At 54.9% G+C, this 18,664-nt stretch overlaps 1 protein-coding gene across 1 annotated transcript; it reads right to left on the bottom strand.

Moving 5' to 3' along the window:
- Window positions 1–477: 477 nt before the first annotated feature.
- On the bottom strand, window positions 478–15,820 carry ADAMTS8 (ADAM metallopeptidase with thrombospondin type 1 motif 8). The gene is made up of 9 exons (XM_084221494.1): window positions 14,958–15,820; window positions 7,918–8,157; window positions 7,246–7,378; window positions 6,253–6,420; window positions 5,288–5,586; window positions 3,603–3,786; window positions 3,159–3,331; window positions 2,693–2,868; window positions 478–1,280 (listed from the first exon to the last, which is right to left on the bottom strand). The coding sequence occupies exons 1-9, from the start codon at window positions 15,552–15,554 to the stop codon at window positions 548–550; spliced, it is 2,703 nt and encodes a 900-aa protein (XP_084077620.1). The 5' UTR covers window positions 15,555–15,820; the 3' UTR covers window positions 478–547.
- Window positions 15,821–18,664: the final 2,844 nt, after the last annotated feature.

Genomic DNA, 18,664 nt, shown 5'->3' with positions numbered 1-18,664 from the left:
CCACGGATCCCTCTCAGTCCTGCCCCGGTGCTGTGCCAGCCCGTGGCTCCCTCGCTGTCCTGCCCTAGTGCTGTGCCAGCCCGTGGCTCCCTCGCTGTCCTGCCCCAGTGCTGTGCCAGCCCGTGGCACCCTCGCTGTCCTGCCCTGGTGTGGTGGAGCCCGTGGCACCCTCGCTGTCCTGCCCCAGTGCTGTGCCAGCCCGTGGCTGTCCTGCCCCAGTGCTGTGCCAGCCCGTGGCTCCCTCTCAGTCCTGCCCCGGTGCTGTGCCAGCCCGTGGCTCCCTCGCAGTCCTGCCCCGGTGCTGTGCCAGCCCACGGCTCCCTCGCAGTCCTGCCCCGGTGCTGTGCCAGCCCGTGGCACCCTCGCAGTCCTGCCCCGGTGCTGTGCCAGCCCGTGGCTCCCTCGCAGTCCTGCCCCGGTGCTGTGCCAGCCCGTGGCTCCCTCGCAGTCCTGCCCCGGTGCTGTGCCAGCCCGTGGCTCCCTCGCAGTCCTGCCCCGGTGCTGTGCCAGCCCGTGGCACCCCGGGCTCCGAGCAGCCCGGCGTGGCTCAGCACTGCCGCAGCAGGCAGGCGGCGCTGGCCGGGGGTGGCCCCGGTGAGCTGCACTTCTCGGGGGCGGTGATTTTCCCGGCGTAGTCAATGCAGGAGGCGCTGCGCGTCCGCACGCCCTCGCCGCACGTCTGCGAGCAGGGGGACCAGGGACCCAGGCGCCAGAGAGGGCAGGGCACGTCTCCACAGGGCTTGATGTCCTCAGGCTTGAGGGATCTGTTGCAGGCAGAGGAGGTTTGACCCTCCACATCCCGGCAGTCCACCGTCCGCCGCTGCCAGCCGGAGCCACACGTCTTGGAGCACTCGGACCAGTCCCCCAGCACCCACTGGGAGGTCAGCATCGGTCGGATGACGTTGACTGACTTCTTCTCTTTGCCCTTCTGCTTGCTGAAAGGGACGTCCTTGGGGATGAAGAAGGTGTACTTGACTTTAGGTGGGAAGACCTCGCTGGCAATCGTCAGCAGCTGCACGGTCAGGGGCTCTGGGAGCTGTCGGAAGCTCTGCAGCCTCTCCAGAGTGGTCATGGAGCCGCTGTACTTCAGGATGGTGCCCTTAATGAGGATGTCCTGCTCCATGGCCGAGATGGCAAAGTCTCCATTCAGCAGGTACTTGCCCTCAAGGGTCTTCAGGGCCAGGTAGTTCCCGTCGTGCCGGAGCCCTCGGTGGCTGCGCTGTTTGATGTCGATGTTGGTGGCTCCGGCGGGGATGGTGACAATGTCATTGTAGCCGTACCTGCACGGGGCACAGGGACACGGTTATTCTGCAAGATTTACTCAGAGCACACTCATGTAAGGAACAGCACTCAGGATCCTGGCTCTGAAGCAATCCCACTGTAACCCTGAGCACTCCAGAGCTGGAAATATTGCAGATGTTCTAGATGTGAGCTCAGCTGGAAGAGTTCTCTGAATTACGTATGAAAATGAGTGATGCAATCAAATGGACAGCCCTGAGATTACCAGCCTAGGTGGGAAATTCCCCTTGCTCCCTATATTTGGAAATGATGAAATGTTTGGGATTGACAGCCTGTCACTGGTTATGCTGAAGGGTGACATCACCTATTGACAGAGACAATACAGATGTAGGTACAGATCCAGATATAGATGTAAACAACAGAACAGGAGGGAGTGTCTGCACTCTCAGCTCACTTTTTGAAGGGTTTTGCAGCCACCACTACAATGCAGAAGTAATCCCATCAGAGGATACAGAGGATATTCCCATGCCAGGGAGATGTTTTCCTGCAGAGCCAGCCAAAGCCCATCCCTGGAGCACCATGGCTCCCAGGACAGCACGTGGAAGGTTTCACTTGAGCCCTCAGCACTGTGACTCACACTGTGGGGCCAGCACAGGATCATTTTCCACGGATCCCCATGGTGGATGCTGCGGTCAGTAATTAGGTTCAGAGTATTTTGGAAAAAAGCCTTTGAGTCAAACTCTGCTCTCCGTTACCCTGCCCTCCCTCACCCTGATCTTAATGGGATCTCTTCTTGGCTGTAGCTCCTGTGCTAATCTCCATTTAGTCAACCACAAACAACTCATAGGAGAGTGGAAGCCCCGTTTCAGCTGTTCCCTGGAAGGAAACCATTTAGGAAATCTAATTTGACTGTGTGAGTCACCTCGCTGCATGGAACCGGGCGGTTGGGCATTTGTTACGGTTTTCCAACAAAAGCCTTAAATTCTGCACTTTAGCAAAGCAGAATTCCCAAATCTGTTGGGTGAGGGAAGTGACTGCCCCAGTGCCCTTGTCCCAGCATTCAAATTCACCCCCAAGCCCAGGGAAAAGTTATTGAACATTTATATCAGAATCAGCCCTTGAATACGCGTCCAACTCAGTGCACTGGTGTGAAACTTGTTTTGTAAACTCGTTGGGGCAGCAGATTTATTTGCAGTGGTTTACTGAGCCCGTCACATCAGTTATTATTTTAGGAAATAAGCTCTACTTGGCTTGTATAATTCTGCCCCAAAATAAACTGAGCTTAAGTCCCAGAGTCTGGGGAGGAGCCCAGGCTCTTGCAATGCCAGCCAGCTGAGGATGCAGGGCTTGGATGCTAATATATTCCAAGCCTACAACTTTAGTGACAGAAAAAGGGTAATGAGAGAGGATGCTGATGTTTCATCCCTGCAGAACCTTCTCCCTGGTGCCTGACCTGGATCTGTTGAGCGAGCCGGATATTTTCCTGCACGTGGAGCCATTGCCACCGCACACCCCGCACTTGTCCAGCTTCTTGGAGGAGCCAATGACGTGGTCACAGCCAGCCTTGATGCACTGCCCGTGCACACAGATGGAGAGGGTCTCTGGGCCACACAGCGTCCCATCGATCACCTGGGAAAGGGGATGCACAGTGGGAACTAGGGCATGAGGTCTGACATGGGGAAAACAGGAGTGATTCCCATCTCCAGGAATCTTCCTTTGGAGATTCCCATCTCCAGGAATCTATCTTTGGTGATTCTCATCACCACGAGTCTTACTTTGGAGATTCCCATCTAAAGGAATCTTACTTTGGTGATTCCCACCACCAGGAATCACTGTGGAGATTCCCATCTAAAGGAATCTTACTTTGGTGATTCCCATCACCAGGAATGTTTGGTGATTCCCATCTCTAAGAATCTTACTTTGGCCTCAAAGACTTTGAATTCGCTCCTCCCTCGGGCTCGGCAGAAGAGTTTGCATCTGTCTCGGGGGGACACTCCGGCGTACTTAGGAACCCACTCCAAGTGATTCCCTTCCAGGTCAGTGAAGTTGTAGCTGTTGTACTTCTCACACTGCTGCTCCCGAAAGCTTTTCCCTGAAAAGAAAGGTGAAACATGGCCCAAAATCCATGGGAAGCTGAGAGGAGCTGCTGTACCTGGCCATCACGGAGATGTGGGAGCGAGCTAAGGACAGGGAGAGCACAGGGTGAGCATGCAATCAGAGGAGGAATGTCACAAAGGAGGGATCCCACACTGTTTCCATCAGCCACAGAAGGTGACAGCCCCCAGCAGGAAGCTCCCAGAGCAATGCCTGTAGCGCATTGTGGAGCAGCAGGCGCGGGAGCACGGGGGCACTGCCATCCTTACCATCGGGCGGGCACTCCTGGGTGTGGCAGGACTGGTACTTGGCTCTCTGGCCCTGGCAGTAGCTGCCGCCGTGCCGGGGCCGGGGGCTGTCGCAGTGGCGGTGCGAGAACTGGATCCCTCCGCCGCAGCTCCGCGAGCACGAGCCCCACGCGCTCCAGGGGCCCCAGCCGCCGTCCAGCGCTGCCTGCAAGGGGCACCACAAGCTGCTGAGCCCACCCTGAGCCTGCCCATGCCCAGCTGCTCCCTCCCAGGGCGAGCTCAGGGCTGGAGCAATGCTGAAATCTCCCCCAGCCCCGATCCAGAAAAGCGCTCTGGCACGTACTTCACACAAAGTTAGTGCTGACTTCCACTGCTCTGCTCGCATGCTTCAAGTTAAGCTGGGCTTTGAGTACTTTGCTGACTGACTCTGAAACTGCTGCTAATTTCCCCAGCAGGGCAAAAAGTCATGATTTAATTGCAGATCCGCTCTGCTTGTTTTGGTTCAGACCAGCCCACGGCTTAGTAGCAGACGTTTGTCTATGAGCTGGACTTGCCAGTAATAAATATTAACGAAGGAGAGACATCCAGAAATAAATCAGCCCAATCCAAACCCAAAGAGACAGCAGGGGCGGGGTCAGAGATTTGGAAATCCCAAAGGGTCAAGCCCCAGCCCAGCTGTATGGGGTTTGTGGAGGGGGATACAGGGGTGGCTTCTGTGAGCAGCTGCCAGAAGCTCCCCCTGTGTCCAGCAGAGCCAACACCATCTCCAGGATGGACCCACCACGGGCCAAGGCTGAGCCCAGCAGATGTGCTGTTGACCTTGGGGATAATGTAATTAAGAAGAAGAAAAAAAAATTATTAGGCAGATGTGAGTGCAGAGAAGAGAGGAATGAGAATGTAAGAGGAACAGCTCTGCAGACACCCAGGGCAGTGCAGGAGGAAAGGCAAGGATTCCTCCAGGTACTGGAGCCGAGATTTCCCCAAAATTCTGTGGGAAAGAATGTTGTGAAGCAGCTTTGCCCCTGCAGCCCATGGAGGGCATGGGGGTGCAGAGATCCACCTGCAGCCCATGGAGGAATCCAGGCCAGAGCAGGGGGAGGCCTGAAAGAGGCTGTGACCATGTGGGAAACCTGAGCTGGTGCAGGATTTGTGGAGAGAGGAGCCCATGCTGGAAGGACTCGGGAGCCTGTGGAAGACCCACAGTGGAGCAGCCTGTCCTGGAAGGACTGACCCTGTGGAAGAGTGACCCATGTTGCAGCAGTTTGTGGAGAACGTGTCCATGGGAAGGACTCATGGAGAAATTTGTGGAGAATTGTCTCCCATGGGAGGGACCCCATGCTGGAGCAGGGGAAGGACTCTGACTCCTCTCCCTGAGCAGCAGCAAGAACAGCCCATGATGAGCTGACCACAACCCCCATTCCTTGCCTCCCTGCACCACTGGAGAGAGAAGGGAGAACTGGGAAGGAGGGAGATGAGGGGGAAAAGTGTTTTTACAGTCTTATTTTACTTCTCATCGTGATCATTTTGCTACTAATAAATACAGTTAATATCTCTAACTTGAACCTGTTTTGCCTGTGATGGCGATTGGTGAGTAATTTCTCAGTCTTTACCTCAACTCATGAATCTTCCCTGTCCAGCTGTGGAGGGGAGTGAGAGGGAGGATTTGGTGGGCATCAGGACACCACCATTCCCTGGTGTCCCCTTACCTGGGGTTTCAGGGCATCCTGCTGCACACAGCGCCCATCCCAGCACAGCCCCTCGGCTTTGCAGGGGGTTCCGTCGGCCCACGGCAAGCTGCCGTTCTTGGTGTGGCAGAGGGGCTCCCCAGTGCCTGTCCTGCACCACAGCTGGGCACAAATGTCCTCCTCCGTGGTGTTGGGGCAGTGCTGGAAGTCCTTGCCAAAGATCTGCTGGCATTGCTGGTCCAGGCTGTACAGGGCTGTCTGGCCGGGCAGCTCGGCAGGCAGGGACACGGGCTCGGCTGGGGCATCCAGCAGGCAGTCACCTGGGCAAGGCTCAGAGTTAGGCTGGAGATGGAGCTCTCAGGCCTTGGTGCCACTGACTGCACCAGGCAGGGCACCCCACACCTCTGTCCATGGTCTGGTTTGACCCCCCCTTCACCCCACACCCCCTCCAGGCATGGCAAAGAGCCTGAGCTAAGAAAAGGCTGTTTGGAGAGATGCTGTAGCTGACTGGTGTCACAGTCATATTGTCTGGAAAAATCCCTTTGCCCAGGATTCTTCTCCTGGGAAGCTGAGAAGCCTCAGAGAAAAGGAAAACAATATTATCTCATTTACTTCTCCTGGGTTTTGCTGCTTTGGAATGTGTTTGGAGATTGTTTACCCACAGGTGATTGTTCCATTGCATTCTGCTGGGAGTTGTTTTCACTCTTTGACCAATCAGGGCCAGGCTGTGTTGAGGCTCTACAAAGAGTCACGAGTTTTCATTATTATGTTTTAGCCTTCTGTAAGTATCCTTTCTGTATTCTTTAGTATAGTGTAGAAGTGTAGTATAGTGCCAGAAGCTACCCCTGTATAGTGTAGAAGTTCTTTAATATTTATTCTTTAATATAATATAGTATCATAAAATACTAAATTAGCCTTCAGGAGTTAGATTCATCATTCCTTCCTTCATCTGGGAACCCCACAAATACAACAGACTGGAGCCTTACCATGGCCTCCATCCAGGAACTCGGTGAGGTACATGGCACTGCAAGGGGACCAGGGCTGGCTCTTGTTGAGGTGGATGAAGAGCGGGGCCATCACGTGGTGCTCGCCCAGGGGCCCGAAGAGCCGCTCACAGTTCTTGGAGTCATCGTGGGGCATGCTGAGCACGTGGCCTGGGGAGCAGAGGGCATGGCACAGCTGAGCTCCCCAGGCCCTGCTCCTCAGCAGATGGTGTGGGACCATCTGCAATGTATCAAGCAGCTCCTATGTCTGCCAAAGCTATTTGCTTCCATGAATCAGAAGGAATAAAAACCTGCTTGCTCTGTCTCAGTGGTAAGGCTGCTGTGTGCAGGGCAAAACAGCCCAAACTTTTATAAACTCAGAATGGTTTGGGACAGAAGGGAATTAAGGCTCATCTCATTCCACCCTCTGTCATTTACAGGGACACCTTCCACTAGACCAGGCTGCTCCATGCCCTGTCCAACCTGACCCTGAATGTTCCCAGGGATGGGGCAGCCACAGCTTCTCTAGGCAAAAATTAGTCAGTGCAGGAATGGCAAACCAAGGCAGAGACGTGCTTGATCCCATGCCTAAGCTCATCACAACAGGTAAATCATACAATCACTGGGGCTGGAAAAGACCTCCAGGATCCTCAAGTCCAACCTGTGACTGATCCCCATCTTGTCACCCAGCCCAGAGCACTGAGTTCCATGCCCAGGTGTTTCTTGAACAACTCCAGGGATGGGGACTCCACCATCTCCCTGGGCAGCCCCTTGCAATACTCAACAACCCTTCCAGTGAAGAAATTCAACAATTTACACCAATTTGGCCATTGAGTGTTTTTGCTGGTGCAACCCAGATTTGTCAGTGCCAGAATCTCCCCAAGGCTCAGTGGTGATCCCCAGCCAGGAGATGCCGGTGCTGGGCAGTGCCATGACCCCTCCCAGCAGCAGGACAGGAAGAAGCAGACCTCCCCTTGGGAAGGGACCCAGCGTTACCCAGTTCATGAGCCAGGGTGTAGGCTGCCTGCAGGCCCTCGTCCTCGATCACGGAGCAGCTCTTGTTGCGGTCGCACATGGTGCCGATGTCGGCCACGCCCAGCGTGTCACAGCTTTGGTGGCCACAGAAGTCCTGTTGGTGCCAGGCAGGGGGAGAGGTCAGCAGCAGGAAGGGGCTGCTCAGCCCCAACATCTCTGTGAGCAACCCACTGCTGGTCTGTGGTACAACGTGGTGTTCACGTGTCTGAGATGTAACACAGGACAGACCTTGGCTGCTCATCAGCCAAACATTTGGGCTTATTGCTTGGGGCTTGGTGTTACAGGCAATTCAAAGCTGCTGGCTCTAAACAGCCATTGGTCTAATCTTTACACCCCCTGGACACTGAACCAGTCAAACACTTGTATTTTAGGGGAATTGTTATTGGCTGAGACCTCTGCCAGTCAGCCCAGAGGCTGGTTTATGGCACTTGGCTGGATTCCTTATCCACAGCCCAATTAATGTTCAGTACAAGTCAGCTTGTCCTCCAACAGGTCTGCACACCAAATGACACCCCCCAACTGCTTTGCTGCATTCTTTGCACAGTGGGGCACCCACCTCCCTGACCAACCCCCTTCTCCCCCTCCAGGGATGCCCTGAGCCCTTTCCCTTCTGCAGCACCCCGGGCTGCTGACCTGTCTGGTGAGGAGGATGGCAGTGTCGTAGTGCTCCGGGTGCCGGTCGCTCGGGGGGTTGAACCTTTGCTGCCAGCTGCAGAAGTTGCGCAGGGTGAGCCCACCATTGTCAGACACCTCGGGCCCTGCTGCTGCCTCCTCCACCACCAGCACCTTCACCACCACCAGGCTGATGGAGTTCCTCAGGCTGGGGTGCTTGTAGATGCGAGCTGCCATGGACATCAGGGTCAGGATGTGGTTCTGTGGGGGAAGAGATGGGCAGGCAGAGCCTGGGTAAAAACTCTGCTACGGGGCAATTGTTTTTGTTTGAAAAGAAAGAATCAGCCTCATTTATGAAGCCCATCACACCCAGACCATGGGCTGATGGACTCAGGGCTGCTGCCATTCCTCTATGTGATGCTTTACACACTGTGCTGATGGACAAACCCTGCATCCCCTTCTGCAAATACTGTGTCTCCTCTCCCATGAACCCTTTGCACCAAGAAATCCCTCTGGAAGAAATTCTTTGGGGAAAACCTCAGCATTCTGGAGAATTCTCTGCATATTCCCAAAGCATTAACCCTGCCCTCGCTGCTCCAGGGCAGGAACCAACTCACACACACACCTGGGAGCAAAACCACCCAGCAAAACTTCTGCCTGTGCTGCTCACAGGGTTTGAACCCAGCAACAAACTGGGACTAAAACACTTTGACAGCCAAGACTTTGCCCAGCAGCATCCCCTGCCTGGTGATGACCAGGGATTACTTAATATGTCAAAAGCGCCAGCGATGTTTAGGCTGATGTAAACATCTTATCAGAGCATCAAAATTCCTCCTCTGCTTGGCACCACTCACAGCCCCGAGTCAGGAGTAAAAAATGCAGCTATTACACAACATGGTATTGGGAAAGAGAAAGTGGCTTCTCTCCTCCCCAGACAAATTACACCCTGCAGTCTCAATTCAGAGCCTAATTAAAGTGGAAGGACTCGATGGGAGCCCTCTCTGATAGCCAAGTTTCACCCAAAATACATTTCTTCAGCAAAGCTGACTCTGTGTGCTCATCCATCATGGTACTGCCAGGACAGTGCCATTTTCTGAGACACAAAATGCTGTTTTCTTAGCAAATGAGGGAGATGTTGAGTGAGATACAGCATAGTTGCTGCACCAAGAGCCACTTGCCCAGGGCACTTGTGGCTATTTTAAATTATTCTGCCACATTTTATCCTGCCACTGGCAGCTCCATGTAAACAGATGTTTTGTTTCAACAAGACATATCTCAAGTCCTCCCCAGCTCATTATCCAAGGGCAGGCCCCAGCAAGGCTGCTGGGAGCAGGGAATGGACTGGTTTATTTAGACTGGCCAGATCTCCACACCATGACTCACATCCATGCAACTCATGTCACAGAGAAGTCACTGCAGAGGCAAGAAATTGAGGAGAGATCCCCACAAGGGGCTGCTCCACGAAACTTGGGGGAATTGTTCTCCCTTGTGGGGAAAGTCCATTGGGATCCTTGCTAGAAATATCACAAAGCCTTCTTAAAATTAGGCCCCTGAAGATCTAGAAGGATGCTCTGTGCTGGAGCTGCTCATCCTGGGATCATCCCTCATTTCCAAGGGAATAAATCTGTGTCCTTTTCTAACCCATTAGAGGTTTCTGTCCAGAGCAGTAAATTTGACCTGGGAGATCTCAGTTCATACCACAAATCCCCCAGGACACCAGCCCTCACATCCTCAGGGCTACATCCAGCCAAAAACCTCTTTCAGCAGTAGGAACAGAGGGACTTGGAAAACATCTGTCCACCTTCCCTGTGTCTGGAAAGGGAAGATGGAAAGCAAACCCAACAAACAGCTATTTAGTGAAGATTAAAAGGTCAAATCCACTTGTTCCACCATCTGGTGTCTATTTATACCCATCCCTGGCCCATGCAGGAATGGGTTGGGTTTCAGATGGACCCTGACTGCTCTGGGGAGAGCAGCAATCCACCTGCACTGCCTTGGCTCAGCCAAGGGCTTGAAGCCATGGCCAAGAGCAAATTACACATCCTCAGGGCTCAGGAGAGGCAAGCTGAGTGCTTTTGGCCAAGAACAGGCTGGGGAAGGGCTGAATCCTGCTGGTCCCATCCTCCCTCTGCTCCCAACATCAAGTTCCACCTAAAAATGAGGAGGGATGACTTTTGTCTGCCACACAGCAGCTCTGAGATCCTCCTGCCACAGCATCACTGTGTCTGGGAGAGCCCTGCCCTGAGCCAGGCATGGACAGGAGCCTTCCAGCAGCAAACAGCACAGGCACAGGGACAGGAAAAGTAAGTCCAAATCAGAGCAAGGGGAACTGAAGTGGTTTTCTTTACCCTCATTGAAGGACTGAGTTTTCTGATACAGGCTCTTGCAAAGTCTCTGCCTGCATTCTCTTTCTTGGGAACCACTCAGAAGCTGAAGCCTGGCATTTATTTTTAATTATTATTATTTTGATGGGTGAAACTGCTCTTACACAGACAGTATTACTGTGGTATGAACAGAATGATTTAATGCTGCTGGACCCACCCAGGACAGAGGGACAGCAGGGAGCACCCACAGAACACCCCAGCACAACCTGGCTCCCCTGTGTGTGGGGAGCAGTGCTCAGCCCAGGGCTGTAGGATTGCTTGTTAGTTGGATTTGGTTGGGTTTTTTCCCTGCTTTCTCCCTCAACACCAGCATTTCTGCAGAGGGGGAAAAGAAGAAAGAAAAGCTGAGATTCAGGAGCACAGGCAGATGGAAGGGAGCAAACCCAGGGTTAGATGGAAAGGCTGCCCAGTTTTTAAAAATCTGCTGGTAAAAACATCTCAGGTTGTTCTTTCCCCCTCTCTGCCTGGCTGGGGTGCCCAGGGGCTGCTGGCTGCCCTGCCAGCCTCCTGTGGGCCAAGAATTCCCTCACAAAAATGAGTCAGGCAGCCAAGGGAATGGGGGGCAAGCCAGGGAAGAGGGGCACACCTTGCCAGCCTGCTGCTGTGCCTGGCTGCCCTCCTGCCTGCCCAGCTCTCTGCCCATCCCTGCTCTGTTTGCCACATGATTTTTCCCCCTTCTCTTCCCCTCTTTGCTGGATATTTGGGGCTGAACCACAAAAGTAGCAATTACTCCTGTTCAGGGCAGGGGAAACTGAGGCACCTCCAGACTATCCCCAGCTCTGCAGAGGCAGAGATGGAGTAAAACCCCATCCTGAGAGCATCCCAGAGCAGGAGTGCTCCACTTTGGGAGCCAGCATGGAGCTGCTTCAGTGGGAGCCAGCACATTTCATTGTGCAGCCCTGAAATGCAGCAGCTGTTGAATATCCTGGTGTGAGGTGAATGCCCCAGCCAGAAGAACATTTAGGGGGGCTGCCTGCTCCTCCAGCCCCTGCCCCACACAGGATGCAGGCTCTGGGTCACCCTCCAAGGACAAATCCCAGAAGAAAAGCTGGTGGGTGGCAGCATCACACTGCATCCCCTTTAATCCCACTCCAGTTGGGATGGGCTTAGGAGGGGCTGGCTTCTTTTTTCAAGGGATTAAGTGAATTTACCCACTCACACTGCAAAACACCCTAAAGCAAGGCTAAGAGCCAGACACGAGGGGACCTGGGGCTCCAGGGTGGCTTTGGATTTACCTCCAGAGCACGTGGGACTGGGGAGAGCCCTGGCTTTGGATTTACCCCCAGTGCATGTGGGAATTGGAGAGCCCTGGCTGTGGATTTACCCTCAGTCCATGTGGGAATGGGGAGAGCCCTGGCTGTGGATTTACCCCCAGTCCATGTAGGACTGGGAGAGCCCTGGCTGGGGATTTACCCCCAGTCCATGTGGGACTGGGGAGAGCTGGCAGCAGGACCCTGGCAATGCCCCATGCCCTGCACTCCTGTCTGGTCTTAAAGGGAAGGGTTTGCAGCAGCACTCCTAAAACCTCATCAATCTGCCTGGAAAAACCACAGAAGTCAGCAAGGAATCCCAGCTTTTCCAGACTGATCTGATTCTGCTGTGGTCCTCAGTGATTCCCAGCCCTGGGGAGTCAGGAAGGGCAGATTCCTCACTCAGAGAGGAGGAGGGAAAGGGGATCACAGCCATTGTGCTTGCAGAGGAAAGCTTGGAAATGTGTCTCATCTGCACCCAAGAGACTGGAGAAATCCCACCACAGGAATCCCATTTGGCTGCCAACTGGCTGGGGATGCTGCAGCTGGGTTTTGGAGCTGCCTGGTGCTTTAGGTGTCCTGGCAGACATTCCCCAGCCATGCAAAGCATCCTCACAAGTGCAGCCCAGCTGCAGGTGCTCAGCCCTCCTGCACACAGGCAGGATTAGCCCTGTCCCCTGCCTCAGCTCCCCTGCTCAAAACCCCACTTTACTCTGTGAGTGATGCTCACAGTGCCTTTGTTTTCAAGCACTTGGGATCCTCTGCAAGTAAAATGCAAAAGTGTCCAGCCTGGATATCCCTAAATCAGAGGGCTCTTCCCAGTCCCTGCAGGTTGATCCCTGCCACATCCTCCAGGATTTACTGCCCAGCACTGTCCTGCTGCTGATGCCCCCCCAAATACCCCATCCCCTGCAATCATCAAGCCCAAACAATGATTAAACCCCCAAATTTCAGGTCTAGTTCTGCTCTCATTTCACCATTCCCTCCTGGTTTACATAAAAGTACTGATGAAGGTAGAATAAGCTCTTATTGTCTCAATTAGGTTAACAGCTGAGTTATAATGCTGAAATTGATGGGAAATAAATCATGAACAGCATTTTCCCACCACAAGCATGGCATTGATTATAACTCTCAATGCTTGAGTGCATCTTGGGGTGACTCTTCTGCTCGAGCTGTTACAACTTATGCAAGAAAATAACTGGGAATACAAACAATGCTGGTGACCTTTAATAAATATTTGGTAATTAAAGTGTGGTTACGGGAAGAAAAGTCATTATATAAATATGGTTTGTTCTGACTCAACATTTCTACTCCTTGGGCACCTCTCCTAGATCTCTCCAGCACTTGCCACTGCTTTTTTCACCCCACTAGAAAGGTATTCAGGCAGAAGCAAGATTGCTGTGCTGCTCCCTGCGTTCTTGTTCCAGAGAACAAAAGACACAGAAACACAGCAGGTGGTTTTTTGGTTGTTGTTTTTTTAGCTGCTACACCAGAACTGGTGGAAGTTTTCTCCCAAATATTTAAATATGCTATTACTCTGTTTATCCAAAACAAGATCTTTGAAGGTTTCCTTCCCCTCCCTGAGAGCTGATGTGAAGATGTTGCTCTAGGGCCTGAGGAAATGATGGTGAAATGGGAGCCAAGCAGGCAGCATCACCCGGCCCAGGGCAGGGTGCCCGAGCTCCAGCCCCTTGGCCATGTGTAGGTGCCATTCCTCTCCTGCTGCCTTTACAGATTTACCCAGAGGGCTGCTGCTTTTTCCCCAGCTCAAGCTGGGCATCATCAGGGTTTCCTTCAGTCCAAATAAATCACTTTATTTCTAGCAATGTAGACACCCTTGGGTGTTTCTTTCAAACCATCAGGTGCCCAGCTGGGTGCAGAAGGTTCCCTGTATTATTTTTTCTGCCCTCTTGGGGAATCAGAGACCAACTTCACACTGTGGGGAGAGTAATTCCCACCACCATTTATTTGTCTGCTGCTTAAAAACTCAGCTGACTTCACTTCAAACTCTTTTCTGAGCCCTGTGAGCACTTGGGGTACCTCCAAGTGCATCACCCCTCTCTCACTGACCCTCTGCTATCTGCTCCTGCCAGCCTGGCTGGGTGGCAAAACCAAGCAAGGGGAAAAACCAGAGTGATGCTGAGCAGCTGAAATCATCTGAAGCCCCGAGGTTTAGCATTTGCCAAGGTCCAGCCTGGCCTGAGCAGGGCTGGAATTAAAACACTGCTTTGTTAGGAGCAGAGAAGCCCCTAGGGGAAGGATAAAGCCGGTAGAAGTGGCAAAGCCAGGCTGCCAAAGCGCAGCCCCTGGTTTCAGCTTCCCAACTGCTCCCTGCTGAGCTTCGGCTTCAAGGATTCTTCTCCCAGCCCAAACAACCCGAGAAGCAGCAACTTCAATGCACAATTATCCCTCGCAAAGACCTCAGAGCATTTCCGATGGTGCAAACCCGAATTTGGAGCTGAATTTGGAGCAGCCATGCCTGCAGGGTAGGGGTGGGGAGCTGGCTTTGAAAAATCACCGGTGCTGATGAACGAGGCACATGGACAGCCCCGGAGGGGTGGGTGGCTGAGGCACCTCGGACTCTGCTCCTGGGCTCTCCCCAAAAGCCTGGTCGGGGCAGGCTCTCTGCAGAGAGTGTTTAGGGAGGGTGGGAATCCCTGGTGGCTGAGGGGAAGGGCTGTTCGTCCATCTGCTCAGCGCTAACAGGTGGCTCCGGAGCGGGATTGTGCATTACTCAGCCCCTGCTTCATTTACTGTCTGTCCCCGGCTGCACTCGGAAGGGAGTTACGGCCATTGCTTGGCAGCAGAAGGGCACTGACCCGCGCTGTGCCGCACCTTTGGGGACACCTTTGGGGCTGGAGGGATGTCACAATGCCCGGTGTGTGCAGAGAGAGCCAGGCTCTTGGGGCTGGGAAAGGCACCGGGCTGGAGGGACATCACAGTGCCCGTGTGTGCAGAGAGAGCCAGGCTCGCTGGGGCTGGGAAAGGCTCCCAAACACTGAGCGAACTCCACAGATCAACACGGCAGCTCTGCCCCGGGTATTGGCAGCCCCCACACCTCCAGGGAAGGTGGGACCGAGGTGCCTCGCTCACCCGAAGCTGTCCGCGGTGTCCCGGGGCTGGGGGGATCGGGAGCGCCGGAGGGACACGGCAGCGGGCAGGACAGGAGGGGACGGAGAGGCAGACGGGCTGGAGGAGGAGGAGGAGGAGGGGAGGCAGTGGGGATGGGGACAGGACAGAGCGGGATGAAGGGATGCATGTGTAGGGAGGACGGAAGGATGAAGGCTACAGACAGGCAGTGGGAGCGCAGGAGCGGAGCCGGGAGGAGGCGGAGAGGCGGCCACGACGGGGACAGCACGGGACGGGAGGATGGAGAGACAGGAGCGGCACAAGCGCGGACAGGGGGACGGCGGACAGTCACCCTTACCTCCACGTCCTGGCCGTAGAAGCGCACCATGGACGCGTCAGCCACCAGCAGCGTCTCCACGTAGCGGGCCTGCGACACGAAGCGCGGGGCCCTGCGGCGCGGCCCGGGCTCGGGGCCGGGCCCGGCGGGGCGCGCTCCCGGCGGGGCCGCGCGGCGCCTCAGGCGGTGCAGGCGGCCCCAGGGCGGCCCGGGCGCGGCCGGCCCCAGCGGCTGCAGCTCGTAGGCCGCCCCGTCCAGCAGGAAGGCGGCTCGGAGCCCGCCGCCGCAGCTGCTGAGCACGGCGGGCGCGTCGGGGCTGCCCTCGACGGCGCCCGCGTAGAAGCAGCCGCGGCGCGGCGGCGGCGTTGGCGGGCGGCGGCCGCCCAGGCGCTGGAGGCGGAGGCGGGGGGCCAGGAACGTGGTGTCGGGGCGGAGGCGCAGGACCACGGCGCGGCCGAAGGCGGCCAGGCGCAGGGCCAGCTGCCCCGGGGGCGCGGGCAGGCGGGCGGGCAGCACGGGCTGGGTGTCCCGCGGGGGCGGCGGCGGCAGCGCCCAGGCGTGGCACAGCAGCAGCAGGTGGAGCGGGGCCCGGCCGGCCAGCAGCGCCCGCCGCCCCATCCCGGCACGGCACGGCACGGCGCGGCCCCGCACCCCCCGGGCTCTTCCCCCGCAGCCTCCGCGCCGGCCGCCGAGCCCGCTGTATTTATACTTTCTCCCCCCGGCTTTGACATAAGAGGTTTATTTTTGATCTCTCGCTGTTCTCCCCACTCCCCTCCCCTGCCAGTCGGAGCCTGGGGGAGGAGGAGAAGTGAAAGAGAGAGAGAGACAGAAAAAAAAACGCGACCGAAAAAAAAAAAAAAGAAAAAAAAAAATCAAAAATATCCCCCCAAACCAGGAAAAGGGGAAAAAAAAAAAAAGAAAAAGAAAAAAAAAAAAAAAAAGAAGACGAAAAAGCAGAGAAGGAAAAAAAAAAAAAAGGGGGGGGGGGAAACTAAAAAAAAAAAATCCCCAACCCACTTTTGGATACGATTTGAGGCCAATCAGGCGCCGGCAGCCCCGCCTGCCTGCAAGTGTCAACTCCAGCCTGTTGCTCTCCCAGTATTAACCCCTTCTTCAGCCCCAGCGCTGCCCGCACGGGTCTGATCCTTCCCAGGCTCTGGGGGTCCAGCCCCCGGGAGAGGCGCTGGCACACTTCCCCCTCCACCACCAGGGAAGGATTTACTCCGGGGGGCTGATTCTCAGCATCCCTTCCCAGCTGGAAAGCACCGGGGCCATGCCAGCTGGAGAGCATCTCGTTTCAGAAGGTGCCTCGGGAGGTTCCTATGTCCTTCCCTTAGCCAGGGACAGAGAGGGCTTTGGGCCCCAGGGAAAACTCCAACAGGACACACGTACAAGGAGTTTCCATGCTCTGAACCAACAGCTGGATCCACATGGGGTTTCCTCCAGCTGGAATAAGACAACCGGCTAAATCAGACTTGTGGAAAATACCTATGAGAATAATACAATGCAGCCAGCTCCTCCTGTTGCTGTTTGTTTGTTTCTCTGTGTGTGTGTTGTGTGACTTCATTTACAAACCCTTCATTCACCCCATTTCAGACTGAGTTGGAGTTCCCAACTGAATTCCCTTGCAGCGAGGAAAAGCCCCGCAGCAATATAAAAGTCTCAGGCTGTAAATCCAGGTAGCTGCTGTGTGCTCAGTGTGGCAAGCGCCAGGAGATGGGCAGAAACATTCTGTCCCTGGCTGGGAACCCACTCAGAAACAGGGAACAACCGGCTGTCACGGAGGAAGGGAAATCACTACGTATATATTACTCCTTCTTTCCTCTTAAGCCCTCCTTCTCCATTAGTTCATGAAATTCCTGGCCTCTGGAGCGCCCTTTGTGCGGCACTGGAACATCCTGGGACGTCCTTGCTGCAGTTTGGGGGTGGTGGATCCATCCTGTTACACCTCCTACAGGGAATAGCCCAGCCTCAGGGCTTGGGCTGTGCTCCTTCAGCCTTGCCGGGTGTGCCAGCCCAAGGACCAGCTCCTCCACACTTGTTTTTCCCCCCCCTGTTTTTTCAGCTCATCTGAAAAAGAATGGAAAGAGCCAAGCAGTGTTTGGCACCTCAGGATTCCTGGGAAACCAGAGTCTGGCCAGTGCTGAGTAATGAGGAGTGGGGTTAAAGGCTGTTCTCCCTTTACTCTGGGATGTATTTACATCCCCCTCTCTGTTATTATCTCCTCTTAAAAGCCACATCCCTACCTATAGTAAACACACAGCCCTGGCTCAGACAGCAGCTGCCCTGGGGCCATGGCTCTGCTCGCTCCTTTTTAAAGTGTGGGGTTTGCAACCCTAGCAGAGAGGGAAATAATAATTAAAACCAAGTTTGGATGCTTGTGGTGCACAGTGACACAGGTGTGGAAGGGGACATTTAAAATCCAGATGCTGGGTGGCCAGAAAACTGCAGGAAGGGAAGAAAGCAAGCCCAGGTCCAGTGGAGTTTGGGCTGGGACGTGTCTCCATATCTAATGGGCTCCTTCAAAACCCCGAGCCTTGGCTGGTCTCAGCAGCCCCCTCCTCTCCCGGCAGGGAGCTCAGCCTGCAGCTGGAGCTGCTTCTTCCCACTGACACGGGTGGGTTTTCCTCCCTCTCCAGCTTCATCGAGCTGGGGACAGTTTGTGTTTTAACACCAGCAGGAAAGTGCAGAGCCAGGACCACAAGCCAAAAATGAGCCCTGACTCTGGAAGGTGCCAACACCTCCAGGGCTTTCCCTTCCCGCGGGAGGGGAGGCGGGAGGCGCTGCCCCTGCCCTGAACCAGGACAGGTAAGGCTGCAGGCAGCAGGATGTCATTTATCTCCGCCTTTCCGCTCCCGGAGCTGCAGCTTTGATCTGGGAGGACACGCTCGCATCTTAGCTCGGAGGCACCGCTGGTTTTCATTAGCGGCTCGCCCTGCAAACAGTAGCTGGAATTTCTTGTAGCCTCGCCGGGCTCGTTACGAACCGGCCCAAAAACGCGCCGGGAAAGAGCAAAACCTCACCTGGCTGCCCCTCAGCATCTCCTCCCAGCAAAGCGTGAGGAGCCCCAAGACTTTTTGGGGTTCCTGCTTCTTAACCCCTCGCAGGATGCGCCGTCACCAAAGCTCGCCCTCCGCTCGCCTTCCCCGGGGCTGCCCGAGCATGTGAAAGCCATTAACCGCTCAACTGCTTGTCTTTAGAGACCCTTTGGATCGAACAGCCTGGAAACCTCTGCCCCGCTCCCCCCCGCGTGTCCCCAGCCCTGCAGGGTCCCTCCTGCCCGGCACGCAGCTCCCAGAATTTTGGGAGGATTTTGGGAGGATTTTGGGAGGCGTTTCTGGCTCCCAGGATGAGACCCGTGCTCTGCTTGCTGTTCCCGCTCTGCAGCAGCAAAATCGCCGCTGTTAAGAAAATTAATTTACAAACACCAGAGGTTTATGTCCAAAAAGGAGACAGAGGAGTCCTTTTTTGACTTTATTCCAATAAAGGCAGAGGCCACGGGGCATTCCCCTGGGATCTCTCCAATTTTTGGAGGATGCAGCCTCCTTTTTATCCCCATTTCCAGCCACATTTCCCTTCTCTCTTTCCCCATTGGCTGAGGGACTTGAGAGGTTCAGACTTCCTGATACACCTGAAGATTTCCCTCTAATGTATAACCCTCCCTTTTAATTTTTAATTCTTATGGAATTTAGGGGTTTTCCCCATTGTTTCTTTCATCTTTCAATGTC

The sequence above is a fragment of the Fringilla coelebs genome (assembly GCF_963513975.1).
Source record: "Fringilla coelebs genome assembly, chromosome: 25".
NCBI lineage: Eukaryota > Metazoa > Chordata > Aves > Passeriformes > Fringillidae > Fringilla > Fringilla coelebs.
The sequence above is the reverse complement of the archived record's forward strand: the minus strand, read 5'-3'. Positions and strand labels throughout refer to the sequence as shown.